The sequence below is a fragment of the Peromyscus californicus genome, unplaced genomic scaffold (assembly GCF_007827085.1).
Source record: "Peromyscus californicus insignis strain IS unplaced genomic scaffold, ASM782708v3 Scaffold_8__1_contigs__length_139910024, whole genome shotgun sequence".
In the NCBI taxonomy this organism is placed as follows: domain Eukaryota; kingdom Metazoa; phylum Chordata; class Mammalia; order Rodentia; family Cricetidae; genus Peromyscus; species Peromyscus californicus.
The window spans coordinates 43,374,315-43,397,204 of NW_026294606.1; the positions used below are offsets into that span (position 1 = coordinate 43,374,315).

The 22,890-nt window shown below is 39.6% G+C and overlaps 1 protein-coding gene across 1 annotated transcript in view; it reads left to right on the forward strand.

The window, feature by feature from the left end:
• Nme8 (NME/NM23 family member 8) overlaps positions 1-20,995 on the forward strand; it is a 42,340-nt gene extending 21,345 nt beyond the window's left edge. The window contains exons 11-15 of the mRNA XM_052729487.1: positions 9,006-9,150; positions 9,863-9,970; positions 10,711-10,862; positions 19,687-19,831; positions 20,761-20,995. Of these exons, the coding sequence (XP_052585447.1) occupies positions 9,006-9,150; positions 9,863-9,970; positions 10,711-10,862; positions 19,687-19,831; positions 20,761-20,995 (785 nt within the window). The remainder of the gene's footprint in view (positions 1-9,005; positions 9,151-9,862; positions 9,971-10,710; positions 10,863-19,686; positions 19,832-20,760) is intronic.
• Positions 20,996-22,890: the final 1,895 nt, after the last annotated feature.

Consider the following 22,890-nt stretch of genomic DNA (forward strand, 5'->3'; position numbering starts at 1 on the left):
ACACTTAAAGTCAGCCCATTTCTGTTAATCTATATGTCGCCACATGTTCTGTGGCTTTACCTGTGTGCCATTACATGCTGCTCCCTGGATGGTGGGCTGGTGTCACCTGACTCAGCCTTCCTCTTTCTAGAATTCTCCTTGTCTGCTTATCCCACCTATACGTCCTGCCTGGCTACTGGCCAATCAGCATTTTATTAAACCAGTGTACAAAAGCATTATCCCACAGCATTTCCCCTTTTCTGTTTAATTAAAAAGGGAAGTTTTAACTTTAACATAGTAAAATTATATATAACAAAACAGTTATCCATCAGCAATTACAGTTGCAATATCTAGTCTCTTTATATTTGGCAAATTTAAAGGAAATATTTTATTTAACCTATATTTGTGAGTCCAAGGTAGTTTCATATCTACCTTATCTCTTATCATAACCAAGGAAAACCATAATTATAACCATCTAGTCTTCACTACATCAAGACCTCAGAAGGATATAATATTACCTAAGTAAACAGGAAGAACATTGTAAGCAACTTCCAAAACTCTGGAAATTACAGAGACAGCAGCCTGCCTGGATAGTCATCCAAAGTTCCTCTGCAGTGTTGGGACATCCATCTTCAGCCCATAGGCCTATTCTCTCAGTAACTTCTCTCTGTGTCCTATAGAATGTCTAGCAGTTTCTTCTGCAAAGCAGGAACCTAAAAGACCATTTTTCCTTGCAAAGTTCAGTGGTCACCTTCCTATGGGTCCTGAATGTCCAGTCAATGCAACATTTTGTCAAGCAGTCCAGGAAAGAACAATTTCTTGCCCAAATGGCTATTTTTGCCAAGAAGAAGATAAACTCCATATGGAGTGTCTTTGATGCCCACCTTTCTCTCTGAAGTAAATTGTTGCTGCCAGGAACAGACATGTCTCATTGTCCAGGAAAGTCTATGTTTTTAAAACATTTTAAATGCCATATTCTGTAGGTCTTTGAAGTGTTTGAAGATTATCTACCTAACTGAAATATATCTATGTATACCTAGAAAACTTAACTAACATGACTATAAGTTTGATTATCATAGAGGATTTCTTAATTATCCATTACAATTTAAATGAGCTACACAAACATAATACCTTAAACAAGAGTAGAAATATACATACAGTATAACAAAATTAACTTTAAATTTGTATCAATAAATTAAAATCTATACCAATGTAAAACATTTTAAACAAATTGCTCTTTAAAAGTAAGTTCAATGATCCATCCTTTTATCTTTTCATATCTCTACCATATATTTCCATATCATATTCCCCTTTCTTCTTTTAAAAAGATATTGACTATGACCAATAACAATTTGCAACCAACAATCTAAACAACGACAAACATCCATGATCCATTTTTTTGGAATGTGGGCATAGTTTTCTAGGCTACTTCCTGCTGATAAAGGGCACTGTATTCTTATGGGAATCCTGAGAAAATTAAGAATTATGGTCAAGTCCTGACTGGAATAGTATGTGAGGCTGCATTGTCTGAGCCAGTTGCCTTGAAGCCATTCTGGATGTTGGATCATCTGGGCCATGGTGTCATTGGAGACCTTTCAGGGGGTCTTGGCTGGTTAAACCATATTAACCTAGAAGCAATCCATAGGTTCTCATCTTCTGTGGAAACAAAAGCAGAACCTCTTTTCCAAAGCAATATATACTTAGACATAAATTTTGAAATTGAGATACCTTTAAAATATACATAGTGATTTAACTCAGCAGTTTTTATACTCAATTGTCTCTCTGCAGTTAAAAATCCTAAAGACAATATGATCCAGACTCTCTGTGTGATATCCATCTTTACATGGCTTTTTTTTTAAAAAAAAAAAAACTTTTACTTTCTCTTTAAAGACTTTATTTTTAAATTTTTTCTATTTCTTTATATAACTGTCTATATTCCTTTTCCCCTCTCTTTTAAGCCTATGTACATTTTTGCATACATTGTAAACTGTTTAGGGTTTATCTCCTCTGAATCTGTCTTATTCTGAATCTATAATTCTTTTCTGGTCAGAAGAGACTTTAAACTGCTAAACTGTGTGGCCAGGACAAAAAGCCTTGGCTGCTGACTCTGCCCATTTCAGCTTTTCAACATGGCAGAGGTAATTGACCTCCAACTCTGGGCCATATGTACCATCAGCTTTCAGAAGCAGTGGGTCTATGTCTCCACTTTAAAGCAGCATGTAGCCCAGAAACCTTTTCTTTTCTTTGTCTGTACTAGCAAAAGCTAAATCCATCATGCAGCATACAGCATGACTTGGAGATGCCTCTGTGTATCATGGCAGTAATATGGCATGCTGCAGGTCAAGCCCACCCACCTCTGTGAACCTGTCATACTGTAATCCCAGCTTGCCTGAGAGACACAACTAGAAAGCTGTTTTTAGCTCCATTTATGTGTGTTTAGAATTCCTTTTTACACTCTTTTAGGCCTTATGGAAATTCGAGAACACCAAGTTGACAGCCGCTCAGACCCAAATAAACACACAGAGGCTTATATTATCTACAAACTGTATAGTCTATGACAGGCCTCTTGCTGGCTAGCTCTTCTATCTTAACTCATTTCTATTAATCTATGTTTTGCCATGTGTTCTGTGGTGTTACTTGCATCCATTATGTGTTGCTCCTTGGGCAGCTGGCTGGTGTGTCTCCTCTGTTCTCACTTTCTCCTTCCTCCTCTCTAGTTAGAATGTCCCTCCTAACCTTATTCTGCCTCACCATTGGCCAAATGGCTTTATTTATCAACCAGAGCAACACATATCCACAGCTTATGGAACGAACCACATCATCCATCACAGGAAAACTTTCAGCTATGCCCATTTTTTAAAATTTAAATTTATTTGTAATTTATGCATATGAGTTTTTTTGTTTGCCCATCTGTTTGTGCACAATGTGCATGCCTGGTGTCCATGAATGCCAGAAGAGGACACCAGACTTTCTGGTTGCTAGAGTTTCATGATTATAGACAATCATAACTCAACATGTGGGTAATAGGAACTGAACCCTGGCTCTCTGCAAGAGCAGCAAGTGTTCTTACCTGCTCAGCCATTTATCCATCCTTGATATAATACTATACTTTTGATGGGTAGTTCAGTTATTAGAGAATCCCCAGTGGTTCTGCCCCTTCTAACCTGGCAGCAATTCATTTTATTCACCTCTTGACCATAAGTACTCTGCACTGAATGCCAACACTGAATCAAGAACCTGAAAACTAACAGCTGTTATTGCACCATCACTTTTACTCTCATATGTCTCTCCTTTTCAGTGTAGATGTCCTTAAATTCCTAATACAATATTTTCCTTCTCCTTAAACATTCCTTCCAATTCCTATCTACTCATGAGACCTGTTGTCTGTGTTTGTATGTCTAAGAATAAAGTCAGACTTTCTTGTTGGCCACCAACCCAGCCTTTAGCTTAGACTTGTTCCCAACTAACTGTTATAACTTAATTAACCTGCTTCTATTAATCTATATTTTGCCATGGGGCTTTGTACCTTTCTTTTATAATGTATCCAACTTTCTCAGTGTCTTGCTGGTGTCTCCCACATGCCTAGATTCTGACCCTCTGAGTTCCTCTCTCTCTGACAAGAGTCCTACCTAACCTCTCCTGCCTAGCTATTGGCTGTGCATCTTTTTATTAAACCATTCACAATGACACATCTTCCCACAGTGTAAACAAATATCCTACAACATGAGACTGTTTTATTTGTACTTTACTTTTGATGCCTAATTTCACCAAACCCAGGATCCTAGGCTAGTAGATTATTTTCGGAACTTTAGATAGTCTCTACTTTCTTACTGTCACAGTATCCAAGGGAATAACAGTGTAATTCTTATCCTGTTCTGTAGGTGAGTTATTCTAGGTCCTGCCTCAAGGTCTTCTTGTTATGTTTATTTTTCTACAGTTGGAAGACAGTATGCATAGTTATAAGTATTTTGGAATTTATCATATTCTGTGTTCTCCAGCTTGCAATCATTAATTAAACATAATTCTTAGCTATTATAATTTTCTCATTTTTTTTTTGTTCTAGTTCTTTCTTCTGGTTCTTTATTTCTGGTACAGCCATTATGGGTTTGGGTCACTTTATAATTGTCCAACCGTTCTTCTACACTATCCTCTGCTACTTCATTTGTTTCACATTTCAGTTTGGAGCGTTCTTATTAATGTATCATCAACTCATTGATTCATCTTGGCTTGTGGCCCAACTAGCAATTCTGCTGATCCTTTGATGCTTCTAAATCACATGTGTATCAGTTTGCTTCAGTGCCTGGTTTTTCCTTTTCAGACTTCCTTCCTCCTTTTTAAAAATTACTTCGATTTCTTTACTGTTACTAAAGTCGGCAGGAGGAGTGCTTGTTCACCTTCTAATGAAAACTAAGATTCTATTGGACCTGAGTGCCCTGACTGAACAATTCAAAGCCTTTCTTAGACATAATCTTTCCTTATGTGAGACAAGGAGGTCAAAATATGCTACAACTGCTTGATTGCCCTCTCCCTAGACTGGATACGTCTATGATAAACTAGTTTCCTGTAAAAAACTTGTGTTGGGGAATTTTCTGGTTGTGTTTCACAATGATTGATTTTTCTCTTGGGCATACTTTGATGCACTCAGTTTTTCAGTATTGCCTGCCATCTAGTCTTTCAGTGGCCATCTCAGATACCAGTTGGAGTGTTTTAGTGAGCATTGCACACAGATATATTCAGAGATAAATCACTTATAAATAACATTTATACCACTGTTAATAAATTGTTAAACATTTTGTTCTATTTTAGCTGGGTGGTGTAGCTAACTCAAGAAATCTCAGCAGTTTGGAACCTGAGGCAGGAAGATTATCATGAGTTCAAGGCCAGCATGGGCTATAGAGTGAAACTGTCTCAGAAACTTCCCCCTAAAACATTTGTTTTACTTTATAATTAGTATCTGCTAATCTCTTATTTGTATACATGTAGGAAATGATACATAGGGCTCAGCTGTACCTAAGATATACACCTAAGCTGTACCTAAGATATACACCTGTGTTGCATGATGTCTCCTAAGCATTCTATTTCCCTTTGTCCCTAGTAAAGAGACCAATTACAGACAGAATAAATGATTACACCCAAGTCTAACTTGGTGCATCAGTGGCTTTTATTGACATTAGTTACAGGAGAAGAGGCAACGCATGTGTGTCTATACCAAGGTAGAATCTCCCTTCCCCGAATTTGTTAACTATTTGTAATAGAACCTGTTAAGAGCGGGATCTTGTATCTTGTGGACCTCCTGGGTCTCCGGAGCTTTATGAGACTTCCCCTATTCCAGCCTTAATGGTGACCACAGTGCTCTGATTCTGAGACAGTAATGGCCATGTCATGCTTGGAGGAGAGTGGCACAGCTGAGGATCTGAGGAAGAGTCCCTTAAGGATGGGAGTGGCAGGGGCAAGTACAGTAACATAAATGGTAGCAGCATTTTTTTGTTGTTGTTGTTTCTTTTTATTTCCTTGAAGACATCTCAGCTCCTTCTCTACATTTTGTACCTAAGCTTGTCAACCATTTCCATTATCATGTGGTCTCTTTACCAGTAATTAGCACAGAATATAGTCCTAGAACCAAATTAAGTCTGAGCATCTGTCTTTTAATTGCTGTGTTTATGGTATTTAAATTAAATGTCGTTATCAATTTGGAATTCTCTGTTTCCTCCTTCCTCCTTTCTTTTAAAATTTGCATGCTTTTTAAGTGACTCGTGTTAATTTAACCATAAAAATGTATGTATAATTTATATATTTCTTTTAGTGATTGGTCTACAGATTACATATAAAACAATAGTAAAATGACCAACAGTTTATATTTTCTTACTTGAGATGGAATAACGCTAAAAGCAAGCATGTCATTTTCAAAGGCTTTTTGTCTGTTCCCACCAGTATTATGTGTATGCATATTGAACACTCCACCGAAACATAGTGTGATTTTAGGTTTTCATCTGACAGAACTTGTGAGGAAAGAGTTGTTCATTCCCAAAGCCTAAGTAGACCTCACTTTGGTCCTGATAGTCAGTCCCAGTACTGTCTCCAGTGCATTTGGTTTTGGTTTTGTCTTGACCTTTGATGTTCAATTGTTAGATTTCATCTGAAAGACAGAAGACAACATAAACCCAGAAAAATCACCTAAGTATTTCATTTTCTTTGAGGTTTTAATTTTTATTGGCTTAATTTTTTTCACACATGTATTTTGATCATATGCTTTCCTTTCCCCCAACCTTTCCCAGATCATCCCTACCTCCCTCCTCATCCAACTTCATTTTCTTTTGCTTTCTCTCTAAACAACAACAACAAATCAAAATACCCAACCAACCAAAAATACCTCCCCCAAACCCTAAACAAGGAAATGTAATTATTCAATAACCTCAAAAAATATAATTTAACAAAAATCAAGGCAGCACTAAATGTAGCCTGAATATATTTTAGAGTATCTTTTTAAAGATATGATGTGATCTTCATACCACACAATTCAACACTCAGAAGTCCACCTCATTTATTTATTTGTTTTGCTCAGGCAGTGGTTAAATGTTATTTCCTGAGGTCACTCCTCCCTTAGTGCTTTCAGGGCTTGGCTACAGAGTGGCTCTGAATGCTCAATCCCAGGATATTCAACCCCATACATAGTGGGGTACCCTTTGCTTGTGATGTACATCCATGCCACTGTGTATATCAGATGATCTCTATATGACTTGCAATATGTAATGCAGTGTAAATGCTATGTAAATTATTCTTATGGTTTGATTATGGAAAAGCAATAAAATATGCATATGTTCAAGACACACTCAGCAGCTTGGTATTTGGCCAATAATACTCTTCTAGGTAGTAGGACTATTCTGAGAAGATTAATGCTGTGAGGTTAGAACTGTGGCATGTGTCACCAGGATCACTTGCTCCCCATCATATCATCCATCTTAGAGCTACACTTTTGAGTCTTTTGTATTTGAATTGTGCCGTGTGACTAAATTAACTGAAGGACTGACGATGAATAGATCCAAGCAGAAATGACTTCTGTAGCAGAGGTGTGAGGATTAGTCTTGGAGAGAAGACCTTATTTCCTCTGCAGTAAGAGAAAGAGATTCTCAAGACCTGCAGATCTGAATAGTGCTAGTGGTAGAAAGCTGAGGGAGTTTTCGTTTATTTATGCCTTATTACTATATAAATGAAAAAGCATCACCCTTGTCTAAAAGAGATAACTCTTGGCTGTATATGACCCTGCAGATCCCTAGCCCTTTCTTATTCCATGTATGCCATCTCTGCTTATCACAGAGTGTCCATCTGCAGATGCCCCTTGTTCTCTTCCAACATTGCTTTCTCCCCCAAGAGTGAAGCTTCCTAGTTACTACAGGGATATAGTCCAACACGTCAATAAACATAATTCAGTGACACACTCACAAATGCAAAAACCTCCATGGGATCTTAGCACTCTTAGCTGGTCCTTGCTTCTTTGCTCCCCTGCATTGACACCTCCTCAACAGATTGTTCATTGTGTCTGAAAGCTTCTCAACTTTCCGACTCCTTCCTCCTTCCATGTGTGCTCTGCCAGGTCTCCTAGGCGCCCCAAATTCAAATCTCTCTCTCTCTCTCTCTCTCTCTCTCTCTCTCTCTCTCTCTCTCTCTCTCTCTCTCTCTCTCTCCCTCCCTCCCTCCCTCCCTCCCTCCCTCTCTCTCTCAACAGTGTTTAACATGATTTCTCTGCCACATCAGATACCTTGGTTTGGACTGCATTTCAGCTCCTGACTCCCATTACTGGACAACTGATACATTCTTTCCATTTTTCTAAAGAAAGCAAATATACTCTAGTCAGTGCTAGAAAGCTCATCTTTTTGAAGAGTATATAAAATGTTTTTGCTTAAACAAAGTCGGTTTTCTTTCCTTTATGAATTTCAATAGAAGCTAAGATAGTAACAGATTGCTGTCATGGCTCAGGGACCTTAGTGCTGCTTAAAGTTGCTGGGATGGTGATAAAGTGGGGAAAGAAAATTGAAACTATTTCTCAGACATCCTACTCTTCTGGTCCTTGGTTTGATTCTAGTCTCAATTTTTGATCCTTTTTAGGTTTATATGATTGGCAGTTGATAGTGGCAATCCATCATGCTATTGCAACTAATGAAACTATGCTTACCTGGAGTGGTAGTTGGCTGTTCTTGTGTGTGCCTTCCTTAGTTTGATACTCTTTGAATCTGATTGTAAAAATTAATCAAGCAGGCATAATACCGATTGGGCTCTGAGTTAAGCATTGTATTTTTGGTTTATCCAGTGGTGTCTACAGATCCCAGCATCATGTCTTATGATGGCAAGTATGGTCTTAGAGCAATCCCTAAGAGCTTACATTTAATCCTCAAGTTGGAGGCAGAGAGAGAACTAACTGGCAATGGCATGTACTTTTAAACCTCAAAACACACACCTCCTCCAACAAGGACACAGCTCCTAAACCTTCACAAACTGTTCCACAAACTTAGGACCAAACATTTAAGTATATGAACCTATGGAGGCCATTTTCACTCAAGTCACCACATATCTGCATATATATGATACATGTGAAGCAAAAGAAATTACTTCCTGAGGCTTCTTTGTGTAAGTATTTGTGAGTAACTACTATGTGCTAGGAAAATTTGAAGCAACATTATAACTGATATATTAAGAAATGCCATTCTGCCAGGCAGTAGTGACACACACCTTTAATCCTAGCACTTGGGAGGAAGAGGCAGGCAGATCTCTGTGAGTTCGAGGCCAGCCTGGTCTACAAAGTGTGTTCCAAGACAGCCAGGGCTATTATACAGAGAATTCCTGTCTTGAAAAACCAAAGGAAAACAATAGTGTCATTCATCTTGAAACCTAAGAAGCTGTTTTTGTAAACTTTTACATTTCCCAAGGTAATTAGACACACAAGACACCTCACAATGCTGCGCCATGAGTTGTGTTTATAGCGAGGGATCTGCGAGTTTGAAACTTACTTTGTCATGCCTGTTTTTATTTAGATAACGTTTTGAACATTATTCAGAATGAAGGGTTCACCATACTGTTGCAGAGACAAATGTCATTATCAGAGGAAGAAGCCAGAACAGTGTGCAAGAACTATGAGAACGAAGAGTATTTTAACAAACTTATAGCATTCACGTGCAGGTAAAGCAATGTTCAGAGTTAGAAAGAGTTGTGATCTATTTCTACTCATTTCAACCTTTTCTTAAGCTACCTTTTTATTGATTTGGCATACTTCTAAATTCTGTAAACAAGTTTCTGGTCTATGTCTTTGTCAGTCTTGTTACTGTACTCATTCTCTGCTTAAATATCTGTTTCCTCTCCATTCCTGGAACATTGTTAGGGTAAATAATAAGTCCCATGGACACAGACACATATCAGTTTCCAGTTGAGTTGGATGCAGAATTCCAGAGTGGACAGCATTGCCAAGTCCAAACTGAGAACTGTTTGACTCTTTGGGCAGTCTAATTACTCTTTTGGGGGCTTTGATAACCTTCAATATCATACATCCTGGAGAAGAAATGAGATGCTAGAAAGTTGCCTGGTTTCTAGAGGAGTAACTGAAATGCAGCTGAAGCAAAGACCCAGCAGGGTTACATCAACCAACCAGAGCATGACAGCCTGGAAGAAACCATTCTAAAGAACTGGGGTCCTACCCTTCCCTCTCCTGTCTTTCTTCCCAGTTCATGTAAGTATGCTTTTGTGTGGATTCCAACATATGTTAATGTTGGACTCCTTATAGATTGTTTGACATGCTGCAGTCAGTTTAACAACACTCACACTTGTGTTCTCTGTATGTCATTAGCTACTGAGACATTCTTTCATTAACCTTTGGTTTTTCTTTTTTTTCTAACAGCAGTCCATCTTATGCCCTTGTTCTATTGAGGGAAAACAGTGTGGAACATTGGAAACAGTTAATGGGACCAAAAACTGTTGAGGAAGCTTATGCATCTGATCCAGAGAGGTATTGCTCACACCATGGCTCCCAAATCTTTTTCATGCAATGCAGTTTAATTTCTCTTCAAATCTAAGATACAGGAAGTGCAGTGTTAGTTTGAGAGGGCTGCTCATGAAAGCTCCTGTATCTGGTGGAGTAATTGACTTCTTATTGTACAGACCTGGTTTAATGTAAGCTCGAAAATAACTATAGTTTTGCAAGAGAAGGTGGGATGTTTGATGTGGGCCTGGAAACTAAGAACCCAGCTAATGGTTCATCTCACTTACTGAAAGAAATATCTACCATAACCACAGCTTGTGACAAATGACCCTTATTAAAGCTGTAGTCATAGCTGCAATGTCTTTAGTTGATCCTAAGAGTTTTGAAATTTTGATGAGAAAAACCAAGATTAACCTTAACACCACTATACAGAGAACTTAAATTTTACCAAGTGAGGTCATGTAGCTAGCCAGGATTCTAGTCTAGGTCTCTTTTCACTTCAGGGGTCCTGTTCTTCTAGTTTTCCTTGGTAATACCCATTAACAATGGGATTTAAATGTTTATGTATTTCCTTTCTAATGTCTGCTACCTCCCTGAAAGGATATAGTACGTCCAAGTCACTGACTAATTACTTCCTTTTGCACAGTACCTAGATATGGAATGAGATCTGTTGCATGATATTTTTTAAAGCAAATTAAATGAGTAGTGTTCTATTACATTAGATTGCTATATTACATTCAATTTTTGACTTGGCCTCTTTTTCAAAGCCTCTGTGTACAGTTTGCCACAGGAAATTTTCCTATCAACCAGTTCTATGGAAGCAGTTCAAAGGTGGCAGCAGAGAAAGAAATAGAGGAGTTCTTCCCTCCTCAGGCCACACTGGCATTGATCAAGCCTCACGTGACTCAAGAACAAAGATGTAAGCATCTACTATATCATCAAGTCTTGACATTTTATCTTCTACTTGGTTTATTCTACAAGAAGCTTTTCCCCCTTAATTTTCTAATTGAGATATTAAGTTTTTCAATTTTATTGTTATTTTGGCTTGTGTTCCTTTCAATGTTTTTCTTTATTGAATTCAGTCTTCAAATCCTGACTTATCTCTATTCTTTCATTCAGTTGTGTATTTATATTTTCTTGGACATTACTCAAGTACTCATTCTTATCAATATAGACTTAATTGAAGTGTTTATTCATATCTTCTTTAAATTCATTACGTTATTTGGTGAAGTTTATGATTGTTCTTTTAAATTCTGCCTCCTGTGTTCTTCTGCAGGACTAGTGGGTCTGATGGGGGACATACTGTTTTGGCCATTTGTGTTGTTTTTGTGATCTAACCCAGGCACGTGGAATTCTTTCTTTGGTTGTGTATCTGATATGATAGTCTAGCTTTCCTTAGATTGGACCAGTACAGGAGATGTGTGACCAGAGTTAGGCCAGGTAAAGCCGGTTGATGAGCTATTTAACTGGATCAGGAAAGCTGGCTCCCAAACCATGGCTGTAGAGCTAGGCCAGGCAAAGGGGTTTCACATATAAAAAGGCTTCAAAGACACAGGTCTGGAACTAGGATTGTTGGTTTGCAGATGGCAGAGGGTTTGAGGGGTGCTAATGGGAAGAAGGGATTTTACCAGGTAAGGTGGCCCTGGCACAAAGAGGGCTCAAGGACTTAACTAGGAAAGGTGGTTCTTGGGCTGTGGGTCTGGAACTAGGCCAGGAAAGATGGCTCATGCACGAAGAGCCACTTTCTTGATTAAGTATTGAGGTAAGTGGGACTAGTTCACTGTGAGTGTTGCCACCTCTAGGCAGAGGGTTATGGATTGCATAAGAAAGAGGATGAGTCAGCTATTGGGAACAAGTGAGTAAACAATGTTCTTCTAGGGCTTCTACTTCAAACCTGCCTCTTGAGTCCCTGCCCTAACTTCCTTCAATGATGGACTGTGATGCAGAAAGTATATGATGAAATAAATCTTTTCACCCCCAAGTTATTTTCAATCATTGTGTTTTTTTGTTTTTTTATAAGAAAATTCTTTCAATCATTTTACACACCAATCAAAGATCCCCCTCTTCCCTCCTCCCCCTCCCAGCCCACTCCCCATTTCCACCCACAAGAAGGGATGGCCTCCCATGGGAAGGCACATTCAGTAGAGGCAAGTCCAAGCCCTTCCCCCTGCTTCAAGGCTGCACGAGGTGTCCCATCATAGGTAGTGGGCTCCAAAAAGCCTGCTCATGCACTAGAGATTGATTCTGATCCTACCGCCAGGGGGCCTCCCAAGCAGGTCAAGCTACACAACAGCCTAGGCCATGCAGAGGGCCTAGTCCAGTCCCATTCAGGCTCCACAGCCATTGATCCAACTTTTGTGAGTTCCCAATAGTTTGGCTTGGTGTTTCCTGCGTGTTTCCCATCATGATCCTGATGCACTTGCTCATAGAATCCCTCTTCTCTCTCTTTGACTGGACTCCTGGAGCTCTGTCTAGTATCTGGCTGTGGATCTCTGCTTCTGCTTCCATCAGTCATTGGAAAAAAGCTCTGTAATGACAGGGTATTCACTGGTCTGATCTCTGGGGCAAGCCAGTTCAGTTCAGGCACCCTCTCCACTATTTCTAGTAGTCCAAGCTGGGTCATCCTTGGGGATTCCTGGCTACTTCCCTAGCACCAGGTTTCTCTCTATCCCCATGATGTCTCTCTCTATCATGGTATTTCTTTCATTGCTTTCCCCCTCCCTCCCTGTTCCAGCTCAACCATCCCATTCCCTTATGTTCTCATCCCCTATCCCCTACCCTCCATTGACCTCCCCACATCCCCAGTTTACTCAGGAGAGCTCATCTATTTCACCTTCCCAGAGAAGTCCATGCATCCCTCTTTGGGTCTTCCCTGTTAGCTAGCTTCTCTGGAGTTGTTGGTTGTTGTCTGGTTATCCTTTGCTTTATAACTAGTATCCACTTATGAGTGGGTACATACCATGTTTTTCCTTCTAAGTCTCAGTTACCTCACTCAGGATGATACTTTCTAGTTCCATCCATTTGCTTGCAAATTTCATGGTGTCATTGTTTTTCTATGCTGAGTAGGACTCCATTGTATATATGTACCACATTTTCTTAATCCATTCTTCAGTTGAGGGGCATCTAGGCTGTTTCCAGGTGCTGGCTATTAAGAATAATGCTGCTATGAACATAGTTGAGCATGTATCCTTGTGGTATGATTGAGAATTCCTTGGGTATATGCCCAAGGGTGGTATAGCTGGGTCTTGAGACAGATTGATTCCCAATTTTCTGAGAAGCCACCATACTAATTTCCAAAGTGGTTGTACCAGTTTGCACTCCCACCAACAGTGGAGGAGTGTTCCTCCTTCTCCACATCCTCTCCAACATAAGCTGTCATCATTGTTTTTTATCTTATCCATTCTGATAGGTGTAAGATGGTATCTCAGTGTCGTTTTGATTTTCATCTCCCTGATAATTAAGGATGCTGAGCAATTCCTTAAATGTCTTTTGGCCATTTGAAATTCTTCCTTTGAGAATTCTCTGTTTAACTCTAAAGCCCATTTTTTAATTGGGTTGTTTGTTATTTTGATGTCTAGTTTCTTGAGTTCTTTATATATTTTGGAGATCAGCCCTTGTCAGATGTGGGGTTGGTGAAAATATTTTCCCATTCTGTAGGCTGTCATTTTGTCTTATTTACTGTGTCACTTGCCTTACAGAATCTTCTCAGTTTCAGGAGGCCCCATTTATTAATTGTTGTTCTGAGTGTCTGTGCTACTGTTGTTATAATTAAGAAGTGGTCTCCTGTGCCAGTGCATTCAAGACTATTTCCTACTTTCTATTCTATTAGGTTCAATGTAACTCATTTTATATGGAGGTCTTTGATCCACTTGGATTTGAGTTTTGTGCATGGGGATAGATATGGATCTATTTACAATCTTCTTCATGCTGATATCCAGTCATACCAGCACCATTTGTTGAAGATGATTTATTTTTTTCATTGTATAGTTTTGGCTTCTTAGTTGAAAATCAGGTGTTCATAGGTATGTGGGTTAATGTCAGGGTCTTCAATTTGATTCCATTGGTCCACATGTCTGTTTTTATGCCAATACCAAGCTGTTTTTTATTACTATAGCTCTACAGTAGAGCTTGATGTCAGCGATGGTGATGCCTCCAGAGGTGGCTTTATTGTACAATATTCTTTTAGCTATCCTGGGTTTTCTGTTTTTTCAAATGAAGTTGAGTATTATACTTTCCAGGTCTGTGAAGAATTGTGTTGAGATTTTGATGGGGATTGCATTGAATCTGTAGATTGCTTTTTGTAAGATTGCTATTTTTACTATGTTAATCCTGCCTATCCATGAGCATGGGAGATCTTTCCATTTTCTGATATCTTCTTCAATTTCTTTCTTCAGAGACTTAAAGTTCTTGTCATACAGATGTTTCATTTGCTTAGTTAGAGTTACCCCAAGGTATTTTATATTATTTGTGGCTATTATAAAGATTGATGATTCTCTTATTTCTTTCTCAGCCCATTTATCATTTGTATATAGGAGGGCTACTGAATTTTTTGAGTTAATCTTATATCCTGCCACATTACTGAGGGTGTTTATTAGCTATAGTAGTTCCCTGGTAGAATTTTTGGGGTCACTTATGTAAACTATCATATCATCTGCAAATAGTGAAAGTTTGCCTTCTTTTTTTCCAATTTGTATCCTATTGATCTCCTTTTGTTGTCTTATTGCTCTAGCTAGAACTTCAAGTATATTGAATAAATATGGGGAGGGCAGACAGCCTGTCTTGTTCCTGATTTTAGTGGAATCGCTTTGAGTTTCTCTTCATTTAATTTGATGTTGGCTGTTGGCTTGCTGTAAATTGCCTTTATTATGTTTAGTTATGCTCTCTGTATTCCAGATCTCCTCAAGACCTTTAACATGAAGGGGTGTTGGATTTTGTCAAAGGCCTTTTCAGCATCTAATGAAATGATAATGTGGTTGTTTTCTTTCAGTTTGTTTATATGGTATATTACATTGACAGACTTTTGTATATTGAAACATCCTTGCATCTCTAGGATGAAGCCTACTTGATCATGGTGGATAATGTTTTTGATGTGTTCTTGGAGTCAGTTTGCCAGTATTTTATTGAGTATTTTTGCATCAATGTTCATGAGGGAGATTGGTCTATAATTCTTTCTTTGTTGCATCTTTATGTGGCTTGGGAATCACAGTAACTGTAGCCTCATGAAAGAAGTTTGGTAACGTTCTTTCTGTTTGTATTGTGTAGAAGAGTTTGAAGAGTATTGGTAGTAACTCTTCTTTGAAAATTTGGTAGAATTCTGCACTGAAATTGTCTGGTCCTGGGTTTTTTTGGTTGGGAGACTTTTAATGACTGTTTCTATTTCCTTAGGAATTACTGGTCTATTTAAATTGTTTATCTGGTCTTGATTTAACTTTGGTGTGTGGCACCTATCCAGAAAATTGTCCATTTCTTTTAGATTTTCCAATTTTGTGGATTACAGGTTTTTGAAGTATGACCTGATGATTCTCTGGATTTCCTCATTGTCAGTTGTTATATCTCCCCTTTTATTTCTTATTTTGTTAATTTGGATGCTCTCTCTCTCTGCCTTTTGGTTAGTCTGGATAAGGGCTTGTCTATCTTGTTGATTTTCTCAAAGAACCAACTTTTTTGTTTCATTGATTCTTGTATTGGGTCATGGGGTTAATGAGTAAGAATGATAACTCTGTTTATTAATGATGTCAAAACTTGAGGGGAAATGATTGGAAATGATAACTCTGTTCTGTTATAGTTTATTAATGATGACAAAAAGATGAGCAAAAGGAAGTGAAACACTTGTCCAAAACCAAAAATGATATGATCTATGTTTTGGAACATCATGAATGTATCCCTGCTAACTAAATCCTGTATAAAAACAAAACAAAACAAAAACACTGGCTGCTAGTCAGTGAGGCTGCAAGATTCTCTTGACCACCATGGCCTGGCTCGCTTCCTTCTCCTGCTGACTCCTTACATCCTCTATAGGACCCATCCACCACTGGGGATGGCTCCCGACAGCCTCTAACACCTCCATGAAGCTATTTTTAAGGTTGCTTTCTTCTGCTTCTTCTATATTGTGATGTTCAGGTCTTGCTGTTGTAGAACCACTAGGTTTTAGTGATACCATATTGCTCTTTATGTTGTTGTATGTATTTTTGCACTGATATCTGCTCATCTCTTCCTCTAATAGGTGCAAGAGGTGTCTGTGTCTGAGCAAGCTGCTATTGGTTCACTCTGTGCTTGTTGTGTCTGTGTCTCAGTGGGCCCCTCTGGGTCCAATCTTAGCTCCTGGTCTAACTGGAGCTGGCAGATTCTGTATTTTCAGGGAGCTGCTTTTGGCTCAATTCAAGCTAGCTGATTCTGTGACTCAGGGAGCCACTCTTGGTCTTATCAGGGCTTTTGGTCCAGTCAGAGTTGATGGATTCTGTGTCTCGGGAAGCCTCTCTTGGTCTAGCTAGAGCCGGCAGATTCTGTGTCTCAGGAAGCCACTCTTGGTCCAATGAGAGGTGGTGAATTCCTTGTCTCAAGAAGTTACTGGGGTCTCAGGCAGATGGATATTGGGGTAGGGAATGGGTCTTGTAGATTGCAGGGTCCAATGAGAGGTTTTGGTGGGGGAACCTGGTCACAGGAGTTTTCCCTGCTGGCCAACACCTGGGGCAGACAGGGGTGGGGGTTCTTGGGGACTGGCTGTGTCCCAGGGCCTGGGTCCTACAGGAAGAACTTTCTGGGTGGGAGAGGAGTCACTCACCTCTTGGTCCAATGAGAGCTGGTGGATTTCTTGTCTCAGGAAGTTACTGGGGTTTCAGATAGATGAGTATTGGGGTAGGGCATGGGTCTTGTAGATTGCAGGGTCTGATGGGGGGGTTTGGTGGCGGAACCTGGTCACAGGAGTTTTCCCTGCTGGTCAGCAACTGGGGTAGAGAGGGTTGGAGGTTCCTGGGGACTGGCTGTGTCTTAATGTGTTTTTATAACAGTAAAATCAACCCTAACTAAGACAGAAATTGGTACCAGAGAATGGACTATTGGTTTGACAGAACCCACCATATTTGGGGGAGGATTGTGAAAGGTCCTTAGAACTTTGGGCTGGAGAAACGATCAAGAGGTCAGAGCTTAATGGTCCATTCTGTGGCATCTTGGCAGATAAGAATGTTGAGAGCAATGTGGATGACGGAGGTCTGGCCTGTGAAGTGTCAGGGGAAAGCAAAGACCATGCTGTGACTGTTTGTATGATATTTTGTTAAGAATCAGTGGTGTCTGGTCAGCTGTAGCTGAAGCATCATCTGTAATTGATTAGAGACCGATACCACTAAAGTAAAACCTTTGCTTTACTGGGACAACTAGTGCTAGTTAGCTGGTGCTACGAAATTAGCAGTGATTAAGAAGAGACCAGTATCGCTGAGGTAAAATCTTCTGAGAGGTGTTTCTGCAGGGTCATGATCCAATGGTGGCCAAGACTGAAACTTGTATTGGCAGCTGAACTTGGTAATGTATAAGAGTCTCCCAGGTATTACTGATTTTGAAGGCATGAAAGGAGTCATGAAGAAGAGTTGCGGCTGGACATAGTGAGAGTCCACTAGTGAAGTGCAGCCTCAGTTGTAGTAGAAGCCTGAGGATTAAAGGGATGACCGAGAGAAGTTGAGGTTTGGCACCACGTGGCAAGGTCAGAGTCCCTGAAAGAGCCCAGAAGCTATTGGTGAAGGTGAAGCTCAGTTGCTGCAGAGACCTCAGGATTCTGGAGATGACAGTACCATGGGACAACCACCAAGGACAGCAGCATGTTTGGTGTGGGGTGGGTCTGAGCCTACGAGACAAGCTGTCCTGTGCTGCAAACAGCAAATTTGAAGGCATGGGTCTCTTTAGATCCCAGAGGATTGTGAATAGGTCTTAGGCATCAAACACTGAGACTTCCACACCTTGAAACTTTGTTTTGCTTTGATTTGACTGTGACTGAATAGATGCTTCCCTTTTGGAGTAAGAAAGTATTTACCTCATGTTTTTTATTTTGACAGGTGCTCACAGTTGACTTTGAACTTTTAAAGAGACTTTGGAGTTTAGAGAGACTTTAAAGTCTTAGAGAGACAGGATATTTTAGAGAGGTTTGAAGTCTGGGACTCTGGATGCTTTTTAAAGACTGAGTTTTTGAAGACCGGGTGTTTTAAGAGTTGTGATGTTTGACATTGTGATATTAATGTTAACATGATATCTGGAGGACAGAAGGAACCAGGAAAGTTGTGGTTGGATAGTGATGTGTTAGTTGGATTGTGATGTGTTTGTGGACCAGGAAGGTTGTGGTTGGATAGTGATGTGTTTGTGGGTCAAGTTGGCAAGTGGTTAATTGTACTGACATGTGTTCTCAACTTGAACAAGCTAGATTCATTTAAGAATAAAGAACCTGAATTGAGAAAAGTAACCTCAATGGATTGGACTGCAAACAAATCTGGAGGACATTTTCTTGATTGATGATTGATGATTGACATGGGAGGGCCTAACTTGTTGTGGGAAGTGCCACTCCTGGGAAGATGGTCCTAAGTTTTGTAAGAACTGTAACAAGACTGAGCAAGCCATGGGGAGCAGGCCAGTAAGAAGCACATCATCATGGTTTCTGCTTCATTTTATGCCTCTTGAATTCCTGCCCTAACTTCTTTCAGTGATAGACTGTGATGTGGAAGTACAAGATGAAGTAACCCCTTTCCTCCCCAAGTTGTTTACAATCGTGGTGTTTTACCGTAGCAGTAGAGATACCAACTAAGACACACTGCTTTGTGATAGTAGCTTGCTCTGTTCAGGCCTATCACAAAAATCGACAGTTCTAAAACTAAGAATCCCTGAGAGTCCAGAGATAATTGTTTCTTGGACTGTGGCTTAGCACCATACACATGACTCTTTATAATATCATTTTCTTATGATAAACTTATAAGATTGGCCCATTTCTGTTGTATGCTTTGGAATCTCACATTTCTTCTCAGAGGGTCTCCTGAGGTAGATCCTAGCTATCTCCTTGCCAGCAAGAAAAGCCCAGCATTCTTCAGGTTTTCTATAGATTAGATCTCACTCACCTTTCCTCCCAGCCCAGCATCTCTGAGTGTTTTTTATTTGGAGTAAATAAAATAAATCCTTTTTTTCCTATTTCCTTTGCATGCTCTGGAGTCAAGTACACTTCCTTCAGCTGTGTCTTTCTTTCCCTTCCCCTTCCCTCTTTCTCCTGAATCCTGTCTTTCCGCACCCTTCTTCCTTTACTAGAAAGCTCCAAGTCTTTTGGTTGGTTCCCCTTGGTCTGGAGAATGCAATGTGACTTCAATGCTCAGGCTGTTGATGAGATTCTTGCAGGATTCAGTCTATTAATGCACTCAGCACACCTTTCCACTTCAGACAAGAATTTTCACCTTGGCTATTCCCCAGTACAGATCATGTAAGACATTCTTGGGCATTTGGGACCTAAGGATGAAAATATCTCTTCATGCTTAGCAGCATGCCAGCAAATCTCCTTTTCCCTTTGATTCTACATCAGTTGATCAAAGCAAGACATTCATGCTAAAATTCTGAAGGTCTTCTGGCTGTTAATTTGGTGCTTTTAATTGAACACAATTTTGTATATATATAAACTACAAGATGCAAGTTGAATTATTATTTTCCTCTGGTATTTTGATCTTGAATATACCATGAACATGGAGTGAATGATCTACAATGTTAACTAATGTTTGTTTCCTTAGTGGAGATCCTGAAGGCCATTAAAGAGGCAGAATTTGAGTTGACCATGCTGAAGGAAATGCACTTGACTCCAGAGCATGCAAACAAAGTTTATTTCAAAATAACAGGAAAAGACTTTTATAAAAATGTCTTAGAAGTCTTATCTTGGTAAGTTTCTGAAATGTGGTTGTTTGTATTGTAGAAGTGGTAATTGTACACTCTAGAAACTGTGGGAAACACAAATTATTTTTTAACAACTTTCTGTCTAATCTGCCTCATGAAAAGACACCTTGTTAACTTTTAAAGTTTATTTATTTTTACAATTTCTTCCCTTCTTCCTTTCCTTTCTGTCCCTCCCTCCTCCTGTTCTTTAGTTCTTCACACTACATGTAGAGGCTGTCAGGGTTTAGGTTCTTCATTAGCCAATTCATAACTATGCTTAAATCTCCTTTTCTGTAAAATGAAGAGGAAACCACTTCACAGGAAGGGAAAATGACTGAGAACCTGCACCATGAACACTATGAAAGTAACGCTCCAGATGCATTTGTTGTAGGTTACATTTCCTGGGGAGAGTTCATGATTCAGGCTATGTATTTAGAGGATTGTGTGAGGATGAGGCAGGAAAGAGAGGCAGAAGGGCAGGAGGGAGAGCTCAGAGTGCTCTACAGATGACCAAAGTTTCTGCTGACCAATTAGACTAGCCATACAGGTGGCTTTGCATTGAGCTGAGGTAAGACATCTTTGCACCAGGACATCTAGGGAAGGAGGGTGGTCTGTGCAAGATGCTTTTCTGCAATGGAGGCAACCCCTAAAGAACTAGAGGCTGAAGGGGGAACATGAAGCAAAAGTCCTGGATCCATGACAATGTTTGTGTGGTCCCCAAAGTAGTAAAACTATAAATCCATTCACATTCATTCTTTAGAATTAAACTACAGCACTCAAATAACACAAAACTTCTTGAAAAAGGAGAAAACATAGGAAGCACAGAATCATATTGTTAGGAAAAAAATGTTCTGGATGGACCAGAAGCATTTTTTCCTTAGCCCTGTGTTCAATCCTTGAAGGAGCTGGCCTTCTAAAAGAATTGTTATTTGCAGGGGCATGTCTGTAATCATGGTTCTGACCAAGTGGAATGCTGTTGCAGAATGGAGACGAATGATGGGTCCAGTAGACCCAGAAGAAGCAAAACTACTCTCCCCAGATTCCCTCCGAGCCAGATATGGAATAGATATTTTGAGAAACGCTGTCCATGGGGCGTCTAATGTATCTGAAGCAGAAACCGCCATCAATAATGTGTTCACAGAGGGAAATGAGGAGGACGGAGAACACTAGAGTATGTACTATAAAGTGTATACTTCAATGACTTTTGTTTTCTTTTTAATTTTATTTTTGAGATTATAATATAATTACAACTTCCCTTTCCTCCCTCCAAACCATCCCATATACCTACTCCCACTCTCCTTCAAATTTATGGCCTCCTTTTCTACTGTTATTGCATGCATATTTGTATATACATATATATTCCTAAATGTAAGCTGTTTAGTCCATATAATATTGCTTGTATGTATGTTTTTAGGGCTGATCATTTGGCACTGGACAACCAATTGATGTGAGACACAACCTCACAGCAAACTTCCTGATCCTCTGCTTCCTCTTTCACAATGTTTCCTAAGCCTTAGGTTCAAAGAGTGTTTAGTAGATGTACCCATTGGGTCTAGGCTCCATAATTCTGCATTTTGATTGGTTGTGGTTTTCTGTATTAGTCCCCATCTGTGGTGATATTTTATCTGTGTCCCCAATAAAGTTTATCTGAGGATCAGAGGAAAAAGCCAGCCACTACAGTAAACATAGAAGTCAGGCATTGGTAGCACACACCTTTAATCCTACCATTCGGGAGGCAGGGATCTGTCTGGATCTCTGTGAGTTCAAGGCCACACTGGGAACAGAGCCGGGCGTGGTGGTACATACCTTAAATTCCAACACTAGTTAATCTTAAAGGTCTGGAGGTCTGTACAGACAGACAGGAAGTGACAGAACTGGGCAGAAAGAGGGAGTGATGTAGCTGGGCAGAGAGGAAATGAGATGGCAGAACAGAAAGGCATATAGGTGTGGGTATACAGGAAGTAGGTCTCTTTGACAGAAGATCTCCAAGCGGATAAGAATGTGGCTGGCTTCTTTCTGCTTTTCTGATCTCTCAGCTTTTTACCCTAATATTTACCTCTGGGTTTTTATTAATAAGACCATTTAACACTTTGTTTTATACCCATTTATTGCAAAGAAAACTTTCCTTGATGAGAGGTGAAGACTACACTTATCTGTGGGTATAAAGACAAATGTTTATAGAACTGTTGTTAGGGATTATGCTGATTTAGTAAATTAATGATTATAGATTCTCTTTCAATAACCATGACTTCTCTAGCACTGACCAGTTAGCTAGGTTTCCAGTACCAGGCATTTTTTTTTTCTTGTTAAGCAGGTCTTAAATCTAGCCTTAAGGATGATAACCCTAAGGTCTCTAGCTGTGGATTTCCAATAACAAATCAATGTGTGGAATGTTGTCATCACATTCCTGGGCCATGTAGAGATTCAGTGTCTACAAGAAAGTGAGGAAACTGTGAAGTAAAGAAAACCTTCCAGGAACGCCCCTCCAGGATGGAACAGCATACTATTTGTCTTAGTTAGGGTTTCTATTGCTGTGATGAAACACCATGACCAAAGCAACTTGGAGAGGAAAGGGTTTATTTGGCTTACACTTCCACATCATAGTCCATCACTGAAGGAAGTTAAGACAGGAACTCAAATAGGGCAGGAACCTGGAGGCAGGAGCTGATGCAGAGGCCATAGAGGGGTGCTGCTTAATGGCTTGCTCCTCATGGCTTTCTCAGTCTGCTTTCTTACAGAACCTGGATCACCATCCTGGTCATGGCACCACCCACAATGGCTGGGCCCTCCTCCATCAATTACTAATTAAGAAAATGCCCTACATACTTGCCTAAGTCTGATCTTATGGAGACATTTTCTTAATTGAGGTTCCCTCCTCTCAAATGACTTTAGCTTGTGTCAAGTTAAGATAAAACTATCCAGCACACTGTTCCATGTTCTATTTGGCCATTTGAACACTGAATCAAAGTATTATGTATAAAAGTAATTCTATAAATCAAGGCATGGATGTTCATGTTTTGGAAATCTGAATTTTATATATGGCTTAAGCTATGGTTGAATTAAGT